The following is a 19,144-nucleotide window of genomic DNA, read 5'->3' on the forward strand; positions in this document are numbered from 1 at the left end:
TCTGAAAGGGTTAATCCAGTCTCCCGCGTGGGAGTTCTCATTTTCGCCAGGCAATATTAGAAAGATAATCTTTGATGAGTTTCACCCTTATTGTGGCACATGCTCTATAATTAAAATGATATACGGCTCTGCTACATCCATGATAACATGCACACGCTCGCAGCGACCTCCACAACCCTGCTACCTGCACTTTACACGTGTTCACTGCACACACAGCCCTACTATTCTATACATAGCGGTGCTGTGTTATCCAGTACAATAATCACAATAAAAAGGGCGCACATGACAAAGCTCCACAATGCCACCCGCTCATATTCATAAGTAACTGTTGTGCCTAAACTCCTATAAAAATAACCTTTATGCCTAAACTCCATGCGCCGCAAGGGCCTTGTGACGTCACAGGGCCACGTGACATCCTAACGTGAAGTCGGTTTGAAGCAGCCGCGGAATGTAGCAGCTGGGTAATATCCACTTCCTATGTGTTGTGGTAATAAAGATTAGTAATCTAATACCAAAACAATAACTTTCAAATTTGAATGTCATGTGAGGTCACAAGGTCCATGCACCCGTGACGTTACAAGGTCCTTACGGCGCATGGAATATAGACACTACCGTACATGAACAGCGTTGACTCCTCCCACGCACGTGATTGTTCACATGATCAGAACATCATCAAAGGTCCTGAAGCAGCCTGGGATCCAGTAGAACGCCTCACATGGATCTGACCGGTCACATGCTGTATACGTCATCAAAGGTCCTTAAGCCTTCGTGGATGTGACATCTGCGCTGCAGCCTGTGATGTGAGTGGAGTCTCTACGTGGCAGGTTTAGCCTTTACCCATATAGCAGTGTATGTGCTGGATATATGTGTGAGCGGGGACTATAGCTGAGCGGCATGTGTCAGACTGCTGTCATTTTCCTCATCCTATTTACCTGCAGTTCGAACATTTTTCTGCATATAAACCGCACCCTCACATACTGGCTACACCTACCCAGCGACAGCCAAAACACCCATATAAACCAGTGCCAGCCTGAGAGTGTACCCAAAAACCAGTGCCAACCTGTGTCTCCAATAAAGTAATAAACTGGTATCCTTTGTAAACCAGTGCCAACCTGAGAGTGCCCACCATAAAGCAGTGCCAGCCAGAAAGTGCTTCAGTAAACAAGTGCCAGCCTGAGTGCCCCCCCCCCCCATAAACCAGTGCCAGCCTGTGAGTGTCTCAAACTCAATAAACTGGTATCCTTTGTAAACCAGTGCCAACCTGAGAGTGCCTACCATAAAGCAGTGCCAGCCAGAGAGTGCTTCAGTAAACAAGCGCCAGCCTGAGTGCCCCCCCATAAAGCAGTGCCAGCCTGTGAGTGTCTCGATAAACTGGTATCCTTATACTATACACAGACTGTATATTACCCCGAGATGGCTAAATAAATGTGGATATATGGAAACTTCTAATTGTCCAAGATGTGGTGCACTGGATGCAGATTTTTTACACCTGTTTTGGTCCTGTTTGGCGATAGGTAATTATTGGAGCTCAGTTTCTGAATTTATAAAGCAGAATCTGAGGGTATCGATCCCGTCGACCCCACAATGTTGGTTATTGAACAGTGATGGCCAATTCGCATTGTTCGCCTGCAAACACATGCGGGCTGCCATCTTTTCTCACAAGTCCGGTGAGGCGCAGGGAGCCGGTCTGAAATCAAATGCGGTCACCGGGAGCAGGCAGTTCTGAGACTAGCCCGATGAAGGCCCCCAGTGGCTGTTCTCGGAACTGCCTGCTCCCGGTGACCGCATTTTATTTCAGACCGGCTCGCGCACAGGCACAGGTAAGGACTTACCTGCGCCTCGCCGGACTTGTGAGAAAAGATTGCAGATCGCATGTTTTCGCATGCGATCTGGCCATCACTGTTATTGAATGATATGTCTGAGGTGAACTGCAACAAAGATATAACGTCTCTCCTCACCAGAATCATTTTTCTGGCCCGATTGCTGATCACAAGAATGTGGTTCTCTTGTAATTTCCCAAATTTAAAGATGTGGCTAAACTTAGTGAATAAAGTTAAAATATATACGGAAATATCTTACATATGCAAAGAAATAGTGAACAAAAATGGAAGATATGGTTGGCATGGAAACCTTAGATACTAGTTTGGGGCTCATATTACTCGTCTTTTTGTTCTCCTGTTTGAGATACATATGCTGGATTTCTCCACCTCCCCCTGTTCTATGGCCTCTTTTCTAGTTTTCTAGAGACACATCGCAAAATAATTGGAGGTAAGGCTAGGATGGGTGGATCAAGGGATTAAATTGACTAATATGGTTGTACTTTTTATATTGTTACTTTTGTTACAGAAAAAAAAATTGGGATCTCCCAAAAAAAATAAACTGGTATCCTTCATAAACCAGTGCCAACCTGAGAGTGCCCACCATAAACCAGTGCCAGACATGAAGTGCTTTAGTAAACCAATGCTAGCCTGCGTGCCCCCATAAGCCAGTGCCAGTCTGGGGTCAGGGCTGCCAACCATCCAGAAATTTCAGGACAATCCATAAAAATAGGCAACTATTTTCCTGTGTCCATGAAAAAAAAAAAAGACGTGACGATTTTTCTTGAGGCTGGTCTTTCAGGTGCATGAAAGACGCTTCAAAAAGGATTGTACCCGCATGGAAAAAACTGAAACACTAAACGCTAATGCAGACAAAACTGACTGCACTTGCTTGCAAAATGGTGCGAGTTTCACTAAACGCACCCTGAGAGAATCCATAATGCTCGTGTGAAAGAGGCCTAAGGCCCCGTTCACACGAACGTTACGGATTGGCTCGGGGTACGTTCAGTGAAACTCGCACCATTTTGCAAGCAAGTGCAGTCAGTTTTGTCTGCGAATGCGTTCAGTTTTTTTCTGTGCAGGTGCAATCCATTTTGATGCGTTTTTCACGCGAATAAAAAAAAAAATTGGAAGGTTTACAAACAACATCTCCTAGCAACCATCAGTGAAAAACGCACTATGCTCGGACTACATAAGGATGCAATGCGTTTTTCACTGAAGCCCCATTCACTTTTTTGGGACCAGGGCTATGTGAAAAACGCAGAATATAGAAGATGATGCGATCCTCACGCAACGCAGGACTGATGCGTGAAAAAACAGACCCGTAGAAATTAATGGGTCAGGATTCAGTGCGGGTGCGTTCACTTCACGCTCAAACTCGCTCGTGTGAAAGGGACCTAAGGGGGGATTCACACACAGCTTAATTTTATGCCACAGGTTTGTCTTTCACAAAAATCTGACTGTTATATCTGGATTTTCTAATGCGGATTTTCTGCACAATTGCTGCAGATTTCACCCCTTGCAGTGCACGCTGTAGACTGGTGTGTGGCAAACCTGCAATGGTTTACAGGACCAGCAACGTGGATCAGATATTAGGATATGTCACCCACAGTCTGCATAAATTGACCTGCGGTACACTGCGGATTTCACCCATGATTTCCATAGCAGATCTGCCACAAAATCCACAACAGCTTGGATTTTGATGCTGATCGGGTCCTATGTGGACGCAGCATAAAGCTTCTGGACCCACAGCAACCAGCAGACCGTCAGTGTCTCTCCAAGAGGTTGTCATAAAGGCATCGGATCCCCTTTTTTGTGTAAATTGCAGCCAAGTGTCAGTATAAATCACTGTTGTTCCTCTGTGTCTCCTTAGTCACTATGTCAAGTAAAGAAGTGAAGGCTGCACTGAAGAGTGCCAGGGATGCCATCCGGAATAAGGAATACAAAGAAGCTCTGAAGCACTGTAAGGTGAGAGGCATTGCACTGGCACCACCTGATAGTGTCAGCTATTGCGCCAATGGTGGGTTTTAAGTGTTCAGAGTCCACACCAAACACACCTGTATTGGAAGAAATGTACATTGTATGTATAGTGTTTTTGTTTGCTGTACATTACATGCAGTTTTCTGTATGAAACAGGTGTGAAGTTGGCCGTCCACATTAGATTAATGTTGTTTGAACCCAGTTTTTGGAGGTGACTGACCATTTAATGTATGACGGCCTTTACACTCTCCCACAGTCGTAGAGTGGGGAAGGAAGAAAGATTGAGCTGTAGGATTTCAGTATGCCCAATCTTTTTCTTCACGTGGCATACTGTCATCTCCACATTCAAAACACATGTATGCTTAGCTGGAGCAAGTGTGCATGTGTATAGTGGGAGCGATACAAATGCAAAAGAAAACATCTTCCCACATGAACAATGATTTACAATGAAGAGAGATTTAATAAGGCTGTAAGATGTAACTATCAGATATTAGTTGTGAGTAAATAGACATAGAAACAGTGTTATTATAGGAGATACTGTTAAAAGGGTTGTCTATTTTCAGGGTCAAACTGAACAGCCCTCCGAATCAATCTGCACTAAAGTACTTACCTAACAGATCCCGCACTGCTGCTGAGGTTCTCCCTGCCCGGCTGTATTAACCCGGCTGCAGTGGTGACATCACTTTGACAGCACATGACCACTGCAGCCAATCACAGGCCACTTTGGGTGCACCGCTGAGGCCAGTAACTATCTGCATGTGTTGTAAACATGATGTTACCACTGCAGCTGTTTAAATGGAGCCCAGCCGGGAGAACCACAGCAGTACAGGATCGGTCAGGTAAGTACTTACTCAATCTTTATTGCAGTTGATCGGGAGGTTGTTCTGTTTCATCCTGAAATTGGACAACCCCTTAAAGCTTAAGGATCTTTCTTCAGATGTTTCCCATGTTTGCCTTGCAGGTCATACAACCTCTTTTACAGTGGGGTTACTTGGTCCCACCAGAGGAAATTATACTTGGGGACAAACCCTTATATCATCAATAGAGTTGAATAGGTTCTGAATCAATGAAATAAACCCTAGTGGCCAGTGATTATCTCCAAAGGCCGTTCCAAAGGTTTTTTTATTCTGGACCTTCAGGGGGGGGCCCTCTATAGATTCAGAGCCTGGGCCCACCGGAGGATCCTCTTGTACACCAGTCTGAACCATTGACAGAATTCTGGCTACAAAACGCAGAGAGGCAGATTTACTAAACCTGTAGATGGTGTAACCGTAAGCTGTCAAGACCTGCAACAGATTTATCTCAGGCTGTGTGCTAAGTTTACTGCAAGGATAGACATTTTTGGTTTAGTTTAAAACAGAATTTAAAGGGAACCTGTCATCAACTTTTCGCTGACCTCACTGAGGGCAGAATAAAATAGTGACAGAAATGCAGATTTCAGTAATGTGTCACTCATGAGCTAAAAGTAAGTGGTTGTCGAGAACCGGCATCATAATCATTGCAGCCCAGGCCTTGAAAAGAGTCAAATCTACCTGAGAAGAGTCCTGGTTATTCATAATCTCCTGCTCTCCTCGCCCATCTGCTGATGATTGGCAGTTTTCTACTACAGAGAAAGAGAGAAAACTAGGTAGAAGACTGTCAGTCATCAGCAGGTGGACGGGAGAGCAGGAATTCATGAATAACCATGACTCTTCTGAGGTGGCCGTGACTCTTTTCCAGGCCCAGTCTGCAATGGTTGTGATGTTGGTTCTCGGCAACCACTTACTTTTAACTTTATAAATGACAGACCGCTGAAATCACCTGACCTGTCTCTACTTTATTCTGCTGTTAGTATGGGCAGCACAAAGGTGATGACAGGTTCCCTTTAATGCAGAATTTTTGTGCAGTTTTGGCGCAAAAAAAGTATTATCTTAGGCCACGCCCTTTCCCATGGAGTCACACCCACTCCTGCTTTTTAACCAAATTTTTTAAAAATGTTAAAAGTCACTTTCTAGACAGATTTTAGGAGCAGATACATTAGTAAAAATGTGGCAGGGTCTTGGAAATTTCCACAGATATTACAATCAGTTTGTCTTTGTTATTTTTTCATATATAGGCGGTGCTGAAGCTGGAAAAAAATAACTACAATGCCTGGGTTTTCATTGGATTGGCCGCTTCTGAGCTGGAGCAACCAGACCAGTCCTATGCTGCCTACAAGAAGGCTACAGAGATTGAACCAGAACAGTTGTTGGCCTGGCAGGTAGAGTATGGGATTGGTTATGGAGGGAATTTGAAAGCAGTCCCATGGGTTGGAACATGCTGCCCTACAGATACAGAGGAAGAGCTGCTGGGGCAATCACAGACAGAATACAGGAAAATGGGACAGAGGCTGATATTTAAAGAGCTGCCTCACCCTCCTCTCTGCTGTGCTTGTCAGGGATTAGCTTACTGTATCTCTGGGGAATTTGATTCATGAGGAGACATAAAGTACAAAGAGGACGGACAGGACAGACTCTGGTAATGTGGGGCTCTGGTAATGAAGACTGCTTTCAAGTGCTGCTGCTCATTTGCCACACCTCACCTTCCTCTATGTACTTCATGTCTCCTCATGAACTCCATTCCTACAGAGATTCACCTGTATTCAGGATCATAGCCCCTGACAAGCAGAGCAGAGAGGAGGATGAGGCAGCTCTTTACCTCAGTGTTGTGAAGTAACTTGTCCTGCTGTGTGATTAGGACAGGTTTTGTGTGAACTAATGGGACAGCGGCCATTTTGTTTCTCCTGATGATTGCTCCCCAGACAGAATGATCCATTATAACTAATGAAAGGTTTTTGTGAATATATTTATTATAAAATAATATTTAAGTATTTACATTTTCTAAATTCCCGTAGAACCCCTTTAAGCTAAAAAGCTGCACTAAATTTCACTTTTGTATCTTCACTCCTTCATTCATTTTCAGACCCCCTTATATGCAGTTTATGACACTCTTCTAGTGTCAGGCTTTTCGTCTGTGGTTGTGTCCTTCCCAGTAATACATGATGGATGTAATGTCTGTGTGTCCAGGATGCTGCTGCTTTCACTATCTGTGATGTGTTGGCATAGCTTCATTCCTAGACTGCTTTCTCCTTATATAGACCGCAAGAGATGTACTCTGTACTCTGAATGTCGTCTTCCTCTCCCACCCGACTATCTGCCGTAGGCTCTCTCCTTTCTGTTTGCACTCATTCCTATTCTATGTATACCCCCTCCTTCTTCAGACTGCTTTGTGTGTGGTTCCCCCCCCCCACTCTGTACTCCCTGTCCCCCTCCTTCCTGCAGCTTTAAAACTGAGAGAGGGAAGGAGAGAGCTGACAGCAGCTAGGATAAATGTGCTGTTGAATCTATTTCAGAGGTAACAGCTATGTGAAGGAGTTACACAGACTCTACCACAAAATGGTAGGACATTTTCAATAAAGGTTATTTAGAAAGTTGATTCGTTTTGCATTTAGTAGGCAAACGAAAAAAGAAAACAACCAACAGTCCAGATATGTCCCTTGTCTTTATTAAAAAGGTCAGTACACTACAGAAATACGGAATCGTTTTGTAGAACACAGTTCAGTATTTCAAGGCTGTCAGCAGCTCTATTCTATAATATCTCACCTGCAGAGCAACATGTTCCATGCATTATCCCAAATGACCCTAGGTTCTGTGTGACGCTATTTATGATCACATCGGATGTTCTGGATAGTCCATTCACTTCATTTTATTGTTGACTTGCGCTACTGATATCAAAGGCTAATTGTTAGTTTGAAAATTCATGGCAGAAGATCTGATGGACACTTCTATCATAAGGATTCTTGAAGTCATCAGATAGGAAAATTAGGAGCATAATTGCTGCATAGAGAGAGCCATTAGTGAGGCAGCAGTACTCTGTGTGAGTGTAATTTCTTTGGGAATGATTTGGTATATTCAGTACTGTTCGTCTTTAAAGGGAATCTTTCACCATGAAAATCCTAAATAATCTTCAGGTAGCCTGTTGTAGAGCAGGAGGAGCTGAGCAGATTGTTCTATAGTTTTGTGGTAAAAGATTCAGTAAAACTTGTAATGTATACATTTATATTCCTGCTCATTCTGGGCTGTGAAGTCCAGGGGGCGGTCCTACAGTGATTGACAGCTGTCTCTGTATACACAGTCATAGAGGGAAGGCTGTCATCACTGATAGGACCGCCTCCTGGACTTCACAGCCCAGAATGAGCAGAGATATAAATGAATAAAATACAAGGTTTTACAGATTTTTTCCCCCATCAAACTATATATCAATCTGCTCAGTTCCTTCTGCTCTAGTACATGCTGCCTGCAGCTCAGACACCATGTTTAACCTGACAGGTTCCCTTGTCAGCTGTTCAGATCAATGCTGGATCAGTAACATAGTTTATAAGGCTGTTATCCTGCAAGTAGTATGCTGGGATCTCAGTTCTGTCTCCTAGTCTGCTTCTGCTTGCTAGATACTTACTGCAAAACAACAATTTTTAAAGTTGTCAGCCAGAACACCCAAAGTAAAACAGTGTGTGAGTACTCAGGTCCTTAGTAGGGAAGGTGCAAAGAGGCTTGGCACAAGGTAAACCACAGCTTTATCTATCACTGTTGCATTAAAGGGGTGGTACAGGCTACAGATATTGATGACCCGTCCTCAGGATGGGTCATCAATATCAGATCGGTGGGGTCCGACTCCCAGCACCACTACAGATCAGCTGTTTTGGGCAACCACAGAACCAGAAACTATACAGTGTACATAGAAGAAGCAGAAGACTCCATACACAGTGCCAGCATACTGCAGATTAGCCCCCAGAATGATAGTACCCCGACACAGCCACTACATAGTGTACTGAGCTGTCTTTTCCAGCTCTTTAAACACCTGGGCAACTGCGGGAGTGCTGGGTGTCGGACCCTCTAAAATCTAATATTCATGACCTAACTTGAAGACAGGTCATCAATATCTGTAGCCCAGAGAACCATTTTAAGCTCATTCTTGTAATAATACTGTCAGGTATAGCAGTGTTTTTTAAAGGGGACAGCCAGCACTTACCTACGTTTAAAAAAAATAGTGCACAGAGGCCATCATTTCAGGACATAAAGCTGACTTATCAGTACTCACTGTCGTTTTGGCTTGTCAGAGTGCTTGTGGGATTTGTAAGCAGACAATACATTTCTCTACTGAAAACTACAAATCCCATCCTCCTTCACTATCCCACAGGAGGAGGAAAGATTACCAGCACATATTCATGAAGGCTTGATATAAGTTTGCCTATTCATTATGGCACACAAACGTCATGCGCTGGATACTTGGAGGAAGCCGATATCTGTTCTTGCGCTGTTACCCAAATGGGGAAAGTGTTCATGTATTCCATCACGTGACTGGCATTTTATGGATAAAATGACAGAACACTTCCAGTAGGAATATATTTGTTTCCTCTGGCACAGAAACACAACTTTTAAAAAGGTGATATTAGTAAGCGTACTATTGTCCTATTTTTTGGAATACTGTCCAGGATGTTACAAGTGACGTCCTATCTTTAGTATTGGCAATCACTGTCTGATCAGCCGTGGTCCAACATCCTGCACCTCTGCCAATCAGCTCCGGTGATGAAAGTTGGCACTCGAATTACACAGCTCTGTACCTGTGTAACTCAATTACCAACTTCTGGTGCTAGAGCTACTGAAGAACAGCTTATTGGCAGGAGTGCTGGGTGTTGGACCCCCGCCGATCAACTAGTGATGACCCATCCTCACTTTTACAATCTCAGACAACCCCTTTAAGTGGAGTACCCCCTCCTAAAACAAATTTCATTAACATTTTATCAAGGCTATATAAGCAAACAAATGGCATGTTAGAGACCTGGCATGCCTGCCATGGGAAAACTAGGTAAAGAACTTCTTTGAGTAAGAGCCTAATAACAATTAGTATGTAGTCTCCGTTAAAGTAGTTGTCCGGTATTAGAAAAGCATGTCTGCTTTCTTCTTAAAACAGTGCCACACCTGTCCACAGGTTGGTGGTATTGCAGTTTATCCCCATTCACATTAATGAAATTGAGCTGCAATACACAACCTATAGACAGAGCTGGGGATGTTTCTGCATGAATGCAACCATCTCTTCCTACCTCTGAGCAACCCCCTTAAAATTCAGTAATCGCTGTTATTTTTAAGTGAAGATTACTGTGATTTATCTGGAGCCATCAGTAGTTTCATTACAGTCAGGGCTCATTCACACAAGTTTTTTGCATTCCGTATACAGGCCGTTTTTTGAGTTCTGTATACGGAACCATTCATTTCAATGGTTCCGCAAAAAAAAAAAAACTGAATGTACTCCGTATGCATTCCGTTTTTCCGTTCAAAGATAGAACATGTCCTATTATTGCCCGCAAATCACCTTCCGTGGCTCCATTCAAGTCAATGGGTCCGCAAATAAAAGGAACACATACGGAATGTACTCCGTATGTCTTCCATATCCGTTCCGTTTTTGCGGAACCATCTATAGAACATTTTATGCCTAGCCCAATTTTTTCTATGTAATTACTGTATATGCCATACGGAAAAATGGAACGGAAAAACGGAATGGAACCGGAAAAACGTATCCGTTAAAAACGGCCTGCAAAACACTGTAAAAGCCATACGGTCGTGTGAACAAGCCCTTGGGAAGAGGAAACGTTATTCTATCTTATAACTCTGGAAATCACAAGCATGGTAGATCTTATAAACACGTACAGTAGAGTTACATATTCCAAGTCATTTGTTTGTGTATTGTTTTAACCTATATTTATTGGACTTTTTTAGGGGTTGGTAAACCTGTATGAGAAGGTCAACCAAAAGGATTTTAAGGAAGATTTGCCAAATGTGTATCAACAACTATTGGAACTTTACAAAAGGTAAGTTCATAAGAATGTCTATAACTTGTATGCCTTGTTTTATTTAAAGGGATTGTCTGATATAATAAAAAATGTCAGACAAGTCACCCAGGTGGTGTAAAAATAATAACTGATGGTGTACTTACCTTTTTCTCTGGAGTCCTTCTCTGTGCCGCCTGTCTTCTTGCCGCTGCTTGTTTACGGACTGCAGCGGTGATGTGCCTGTGACTACTACAGCTAATCATTATCCTCATTGTCCTCCTCTCAGACTATCCCTGTAAGATTTGAGGTGTTCTCAACCCTGACATTGATGAAGTCTAACTCCAGCTGGGATCAAAGGGTCTGCCGCCCTTTTTCCTTTTCACTGACATAGTGGCGCAGCGAATCAAACACTCTATGGAGAATTGCAATACAGCCTCATTGACGTGAATGAGCGTTTGTTGCATTTCAGGTCATTAATGGCACAGTGTTAGGGGAGAAAGAGACAAGAGGCTCTGTGCTTTATAAAGTATGTATGGTATGTGGTACTTATAGGTTTTTATTAATCTAATTATAAGGCCTTAGTATTTTTACTGGGATCGTTCAGTTTTCTTTCTGGCAGGAATATAATTACACTGAAACATGTTCCACAATGTCTTTGTAAAGAGAACGTTCACAAAGAAGCAGTCCTATAATGAAAGATCTCATAGTCTAGTGACGCAGAAGGCCCCTTTACACTGCCTGATGAAGCAGACGATTGTCGGAGAGGAAGCGCTCCTTCCTGACAATCACCTGCTCGTCAGTGAAGGAGTAAGCTACATTTACATGCAGCGATCTCCTCCACAGTCTGAGCAGGAGCGATAGCTAATGCCATCACTCATCCCCATACAGAATAGTTTTTGCTGGCAGAAGAGGCTGTTTACATGTTTTTGCTGGCAGAAGGTGGCCCCTTTAAACGTATGAACACTCATTAGCACAAATATCAGGCAGTGTAAAGGGGCCTTTAGTAAAAAGCAGGGTAAACTCTGACAGGACTCCTAGGAGGCACAGTAGGAGTCCTGATTACCCTGCCCACACAGGATGATGGCTTGTTCAAACCTGTTCTCATCGTCGACAGCACATCCCCCATTTACAGAATTAAGGGTGTATTAGATGGGCAGATTTTCTGCCCAATAATTGCCAATGAGCATTTGTGTGAACGATCTTCTTGCAGTGTAATACTGCCACCGATTGCACGATCATTCATCAGGCAATCCAGATCTTTCAGCATGCTGTCTAATTACGTTAGTTCATCGGGGAATCGCATCATTCATGTGGTCACAAAAATCATTGTTTGCCTGCAGCAAATCGTCCAGCCGGCAACAGTGAGTCTGTATGGGGACGAGCGATGCCATTGACGATCACTCCTCCCCATACTGTAGGGGAGATCGCTTCATATAATAGCAGCTGTCTCTTCCACTGATGAGCAGGCACGCTTTCCCTCCCGACAATCGCCGGGTAAATTGCTCCATGTAAAGGGGCCTTAAGATTATCGGATGTGATAGGTCAACCTAAAAAGATGTATTACTCGAACGGCTACAACACACTGAAATACATATTATTTATTTAACATAGAACAGTAAAAATGACGCCAGAATGGCTGATTTAGCTTTTATCACCTCCCAAAGTAAGCAAAAAGTTGTATATAACCCAAAATGGTGACCATGAAAACTACAGCTTGTCTTGCAGAAAAAACAAGCCATCACACAGTTCAATCGAAAAGTGTCTTTATTGTGCTAAAGCAGTAAAACATAAGGACCCAGTGACGTGCTGCTTGGGGGACACGTCACCATTGGTGTCAGACATGACCCCCACGTATGTGCCTGAATGCTTGTCTCCACAGGTCCAGCTGCCAGAATTTAAAAGCCCTTTAAGGCTGAAACCCAGGCCTTCAGAGGTTAATAATGGTGACCTACTTGTAAATTGACTTTTAGGTACAGAAGCCGCTGTGAGGACAGTTTGACCGCTATTAGCACGTAGGAAGTAATTTCATTCATCTTCCTATGTAATTATTTTAAAAGCTCTCTCCTTATGTTCTGTTCCTTCTTTCTCAGTGTGAGGTGATGGCGGCATATATATTATTAGCCATCTTCCGAACTACAGGACATTTAGTATAAAGGAACAATTAAGGCAGGGACCATATTCATGCTTTTTATAAAAGCAAATGAACATGTTGTGCTTCGTGCTGTTTTCCGCTGAATATAAGTGCACAGGTCATCCCACTTCACTAGTGACGGAGTTGCACGTGTGGATACTAGATAGGCAGAATTACCTTGCAGAAATGGGTTGTCATGTGCCCATATCTCCTCTCGTGTCCCCATTTGGGACTCCCTTCTATGAGCTTGAATGAAGAGACTCTCTGTAAGGGTACACGTCCGTATAATTTTATCCGCATCTTGCGGACTAGATGCGGATCCATTAATTTATATGGGTGAATAAAATGTGCGGACAATGTTCAGTATGTTGTCCGCATCCGTGTTTCCGTATTTCTAGTCCGCCAAAATATGAAGCTTGTCCTACTATTGTCCACACAGATCGGTCTGCAGCCCCATTCAAGTCAATAGATCCAAAAATTGCGGATGACATACGGAATGGTTTCCGTATGTCATCCGTTTCCATATTTTTGAAGGCCTTAATTCATTTTTTTTTTTCTTTTTTCTACCATTTTTTTGCGGATCGTAAAAAATGGAAGACATACGGAACACAAACGGAAGTCATTTGTCCGCAAAATGTGGACACACGGTTGCATTATTTGCGGACCGCAAAACAGAAAGGATTACACACGGTCGTATGAATGTACCCTTAGAGTGACTGCTGGTATGGTGGTCCTATTGTGTCCATACATTAAATCAGAGTCCATTCATTTGCAGGGGAAATGTGTTTTCTGGCGATACCATCTGTACCTGAGAAGCGGTCTTCTTTTTAGGGCTCATGCACACAAATGTATCTTCGGTCCTCATCCGATCAGCAATTTTTTTGGGGGCCAAATGCATGCAGATTCACTTCAATGGGGCCGCGAAAGATGCAGACAGCACTCTGTGTGGTCTGCATTACGGACAAGGATAGGACTGTTCTATTAATGGCCGGGCATTTTGTAAAATGTGGAATACACACGGCCGGTATCCGTGTTTTGCAGATCTGCAATTTGCGGATCGCAAAACACCAGCAGTCGTGTGCATGAGCCCTTATAAGAGGTTTTCTCTGGAAGACAGAATGGAAGGGAGGATGTAAATGGACACTACATGTAGCAGAGGGAGACTGCTGTGTGCAGCCTTTACTTCCTGATTTCTCCAGAGGGGAAGGAGTACTGCCGCTCTTCCTGGAACCTGTCTGAGGTTGAGGGGCTCAATCATTACCACCGTTCATTGCTATAGAACTGCTTCCTTGACAAGCTGGGATATTCCAGTGATGCAGTTCAGAAGCTGCAGGGAAGTCCGGTTCCTCCGCCCTTCAAAAAATTAAAGTTATGCCAGAACCTTCAGGCATCCAGTGCACTCTACAATGGCTGCAATGCGAAAGCAAACAAGGACTACAAGTAGCAGCACACTGCCATGTGCAAAGACACATGCAAACACTAGAAACATTAATACATGTAAACTGTATCACTGCTACACTTACTATGTGAAAATTAAAAGCTCTTTGTGCACATTTTCGATCCACATGGTGTCATGCTCGTCCACTATCAGACTTTGGGCTTTTGGCCTACAAAATTCAGGACGATGTAGAATCCAGCGAATTGATTTTCTGATTAGAAGCCCGGGTCGGGTGGGCAGCGATTGAACTGCGCCCTTTCCTGAGCAGACAGACACCTGCTGCTTCCCTCAGGTAAGAGCATTTTGAAGGAATACCCTTCAGGTATTGGCTGTATAGATGGTGCAGTATGCTATGCATGCTTTATGGCACACGTAGCATGTTCAGAAACTATCAATGGTACAGTCTCCAGGAAGAGATGGAGCTCAACCCCTTTCCTCAGAGACCAAGGAGTAAAATAAGGACATTCAGTGCCTTATCTGTGTGTATGGTGTTGCTATACTACCTGGTTGAGACCACATGTAACCCTATAGAGATGTTATTTAAAGGGGTTGTCCAGTGGGACAATTTTTTATTTATTTTTTTAGCATGTAAAAAAATGTAAAAATCGATACCATCCCTTAGGCCCCTTTCACACGGGCGAGAATTCCACGCATTGCACCCGCACTGAATTTGGACCCATTCACTTCAATGGGGCTGTGCACATGAGCGGTGATTTTCACGCATCACTTGTGCGTTGCGTAAAAATTGCAGCAAGCTTTATATTTTTGCGTTTTTCACGCAACGCAGGCCCCATAGAAGTGAATGGGGCTGCGTGAAAATCGCAAGCAAGTGCGGATGCGGTGTGATTTTTACACATGGTTGCTAGGTGATGATCGGGATAGGGACCAGATCTTTATTATTTTCCTTTGTAACATGGCTATAAAGGAAAATAATAGCATTCTTGATACAGAATGCTAAGTAAATTAGGGATGGAGGGGTTAAAAAAATAAACTAAAAATTAAACTCGCCTCATCCGCTTGTTCGCGCAGCCCGGCTTGTCTTCTTTCTTCTTCTTTGAGGATCTGGGAGAAAAGGACCTTTGGTGACCTTTGGTGACATCACTGCGCTCATCACATGGTCCATCACCATGGTGATGGACCATGGGATGAGCCCTGTGACGTCACCAAATGTCCTTTTTCCTCCCAGGTCCTCGAAGAAGAAAGAAGACAAGCCGGGCTGCGCGAACAAGTGGATGAGGTGAGTTTAATTGTTTTATTTTTTAACCCCTCCATCCATATTTTACTAAGCATCCTGTATTAAGAATGCTAATATTTTCCCTTATAGCCATGTTATAAGGGAAAATAATAAAATCTACACAACACCTAACCAAAACCCGAACTTCTGTGAAGAAATTTGGGTTTGGGTCTGGGTACCAAACGCGCAGTAAAACGCTTTGCACTCGCATGGAAAAATCGCGCAACGCACCTGCGACATGTGAAAGAGGCCTCACTGATCCCCCGATGCTCTGTTGAGACACTTACTGGGTTCCTGCTGTGCTTCTCATCCTGGTTCGGCTTGACACACAGGAAATGCCTGGAGAAGACAAGTCAGCAGATCAGCACCTTAGACGGGTCACTGTGTAAAAATACTTATGTATGCTTAGTTGTTTAATTGGCATTCTGTAATCCCTTTATAAACTCATTACTTGTTCTTCCAGTTCTGACAAGCAGAAGTGGTGTGAAGTTTGTAAAAAGTTGGTAGAGCTGTATCAGCAGGAGAAGAATTATCTACAGGTAACCTTATATACTTATTCTGAGGATTATTTATAGTTGAAATGTATTGATGAGATTGAATGAGACGTGGGCTATGGCCCATTGCAGAGATCTGGTCTCCTCCCCTATAGCTATAACTATTTGGTGAGGTTACAAAATGTAACATGTAACTGTACATTTAGGGCTCATATCAGGCGAATCATGTAAAACTCACCCATGTCTGCTAAAAAACTGACCACTTTCCTTCCATGTTCAATCAGTTTGGTCTCCGAACACATTCCATGTTCTGTATAACATCAGTATGTCTTCTGGTTTTTTACGTCCATCAAAAAGCTGAAGACTGTCCACCATCATCTCCTAGCATCCATCAGTGAAAAACAGATCACATATGGGTAGTATCCGTTTGCTGCCCGTTTTTTTTTCCACAGGAAATACTAGCATGAGAATCGGACCAAATACTGCGTGCTGCCGTGTTCTCTGCATGAAACAATGGTCCTTGAAGGAAATCAGGCACGTGGATTGGCCCACTTTGTGCTTAGTCTGTGTCCTGTCCGTTCTAGGCTTTGACAGCAAAAAAAATCGCAAAAATCCCTCGTCTGAATGAGTCTTTGGGGAAGAGTAGAGGGAAGAAGATGAAAAAGCAAGAAATAAGGAAAGGGGTTTTCTGAGACATTTACAGGGACTGTAATATTGATGTCTATCCTGCCAGCAGGTGCTGCCTCCCTTGTGTGTAGCACAGCATTGTATGTTTGGTCGTGGCTGCAGTTCAGACATATTCTAGTCGGACTGAGCTACAATGCCAGTCAAACCCACTACCAAATGCATGGTGCTGTGCCTGGCAAACAGTGGAAGATATGGCGCTTTCGGCAGTGCGACATCCCCTTTAGTTAGATTATCAACCCTGGTTATGTATTTACATTTTCAATAGTGTCCCTACTAATCTGATGAGAAGCTTTCTAAGTATCTAATACAACTAAATTATTCAAGCTTTCTTCACTGTGGCTCTTGACGCATCGGTGTTGCAATAACTTTTCATGGCAGGCTGCACGTACATGGCAACAGCTGATCAAGATGAAGGAGGATGAAGACATCAAAAAGGATGAACTTTACCAACTCTGGAAAAAGATGACCCAACTACTGGGAGAGGAGATAGACCATCAAGACACTGAGACCCAACAGTTGGTAAATTGCAGCTATTTACATCAAGGTTTTTTGCCAGAATAGCTTGAAGCTTCCAAGTGTTGTATGCCATGTATAGAACTAGTGCCCTTCTATTGGTATAGGGATCCCCCGGGCCCTTCAAGCCATAGAACCTGGAGATAAGGAATAGGGCAATAGGGAAGCATTGTCTAAACTAGAATATGATAATGCTATCAGATAACAGCTCTTATAAATTAAAGCAGTAACCTTCTATGGTCAACCCCTTTAATATTCCTATATATATATATATATATATATATATATATACCGTATTTATCGGCGTATAACACGCACTTTTTCCCCCTGAAAATAGGGGGCAAATGATGTATGCGTGTTATACGCCGATATAATGTTAAGAAGCCATGTTTTTACATACCGAATGTATAACATTAAGACGGCGCAGCGCCTGCCGCAGCTCCCTCCTCATGCGCCGCCTGTCCCAGCTCCCTCTGTCATGCGGCGCCTGCCCCAGCTCACTCTGTCATGCGCCGCTTGCCTGTTCATTCATAAAGTGAGATAAGCAGGCAGGCGGCGCATGAGGAGGGAGCTGGGGCAGGCGGCGCATGAGGAGGGAGCTGGGGCAGGCGGCGCATGAGGAGGGAGCTGGGGCAGGCAGCGCATCAGGAGGGAGCTGAGACAGGCGGCGCATGACCGAGGGAGATGCCGGTCTGCGCCGTCTTAATGTTATACCTCCGGTACTACAGTAAGTACCGTACAATTAGATATAGAGTCAGATTGAATGTTTAACAGTTGCGGGGCCCGGTGTATTAGAGTAGAGTCACTGCACCGGGCCCCGCCATGAGTGTTCCCGCCTCCTCTCTCCACACTTATCCATCTGATGGGGGATCTGTAGATGACACTTATGGGGATCTGTGGATGACATAAGTGTCATCCACAGAGCCCCATAAGTGTCATCCTTTTACATTATTTACCTTATAAGTGGTATTAATATTAATAAAAAAAAGTTCTGAGCTACCCTTTTTTTCCTGAAATTTCCCTCTTAAAATGAAGGTGCGTGTTATACGCCTGTGCGTGTTATACGCCGATAAATACGGTATATATATATATTTTTATTATTTTTTTTTCCTCCTATTACCACCCCTTTATTAACATTTTTTGTATGCAGTTATGGAAGTGGTCGCCATTGTTTAATACAGTAGACTTGTGCCAATCTGTAACTATTTTTGTTGCTGTAGTAGAACCAGAATGATATTCACTTGAATGGGATCTCAGCTGTAGTACACCGGTGCCGCCTCTACATGGTGGATGGAGACTTCTGCTTCCCGCTCCGTCCACTGTTTAGTTTCCGGTACTGGTGACTGTTGAAAACAGCAGATTATGGGGGTGCCAGGTGTCGGACCCCCACTGATCATGTATTGATGACCTATCCTGAGTGTGCTGTCTGTTTCATTTGCGGACCCATAGAAATGAATGGGTCCATGTGCAATCTGCAAAAAATGCGGCTCGGACAGGGATGCAATACAGTAGTGTGCGCAACTAAAGGTGGTTGTCCACATGAATCATAAGTCTATTTTTGCTTCTGTATACTAATGATTATCGGTTATTATTTGACTGGATGTTCTGTGTTTTTCCTGTTTCTATTTCACTGTATTTATTATTATTATGTTAAATGCAGACCTCTGTACATGGTTTTCATCTTGGTTTTATAATATGAATAACCACTCTCCTTCCATTACAGCTATTAAATGCATTTGCCAACGCCCTCTCCTGTCTGGACGAGATACCAGCAGAAGAACATAAAGAACTTTGTCAACAGTACATTCTTTGCTTGTCCAAGGTAAAAAGTCCACAATCTGATTATAGGAGACCAGCTTTTTACGCAGGTCTTTGATAGTCCCTGCCCTGCCGGAGGAAGCAACCTAACTTATTACGCTTTTTTTCCAGGCATAAATCTTAGTAAATTTGCTGGGGAGGATGTCTCAGCCCCCACCACTCCCAAGTGGCGAGGACAGCGTAAATAC

The 19,144-nt window shown here is 43.5% G+C and overlaps 1 protein-coding gene across 2 annotated transcripts in view; it reads left to right on the plus strand.

Annotated features, from left to right (window-relative positions):
* Positions 1-673: 673 nt before the first annotated feature.
* Positions 674-19,144, plus strand: part of TTC37 (tetratricopeptide repeat domain 37) — a 168,709-nt gene continuing 150,238 nt past the window's right edge. For both annotated transcript variants that reach the window (XM_044275999.1, XM_044276000.1), the window contains exons 1-7: positions 674-800; positions 3,691-3,785; positions 5,893-6,036; positions 10,589-10,680; positions 15,908-15,983; positions 17,004-17,144; positions 18,862-18,960. In XM_044275999.1, coding sequence (XP_044131934.1) covers positions 3,696-3,785; positions 5,893-6,036; positions 10,589-10,680; positions 15,908-15,983; positions 17,004-17,144; positions 18,862-18,960 — 642 coding nt within the window. In that variant the 5' untranslated portion in view covers positions 674-800; positions 3,691-3,695. The remainder of the gene's footprint in view (positions 801-3,690; positions 3,786-5,892; positions 6,037-10,588; positions 10,681-15,907; positions 15,984-17,003; positions 17,145-18,861; positions 18,961-19,144) is intronic.

Source organism: Bufo gargarizans, chromosome 1 (genome assembly GCF_014858855.1).
Source record: "Bufo gargarizans isolate SCDJY-AF-19 chromosome 1, ASM1485885v1, whole genome shotgun sequence".
NCBI classification, from domain to species: domain Eukaryota; kingdom Metazoa; phylum Chordata; class Amphibia; order Anura; family Bufonidae; genus Bufo; species Bufo gargarizans.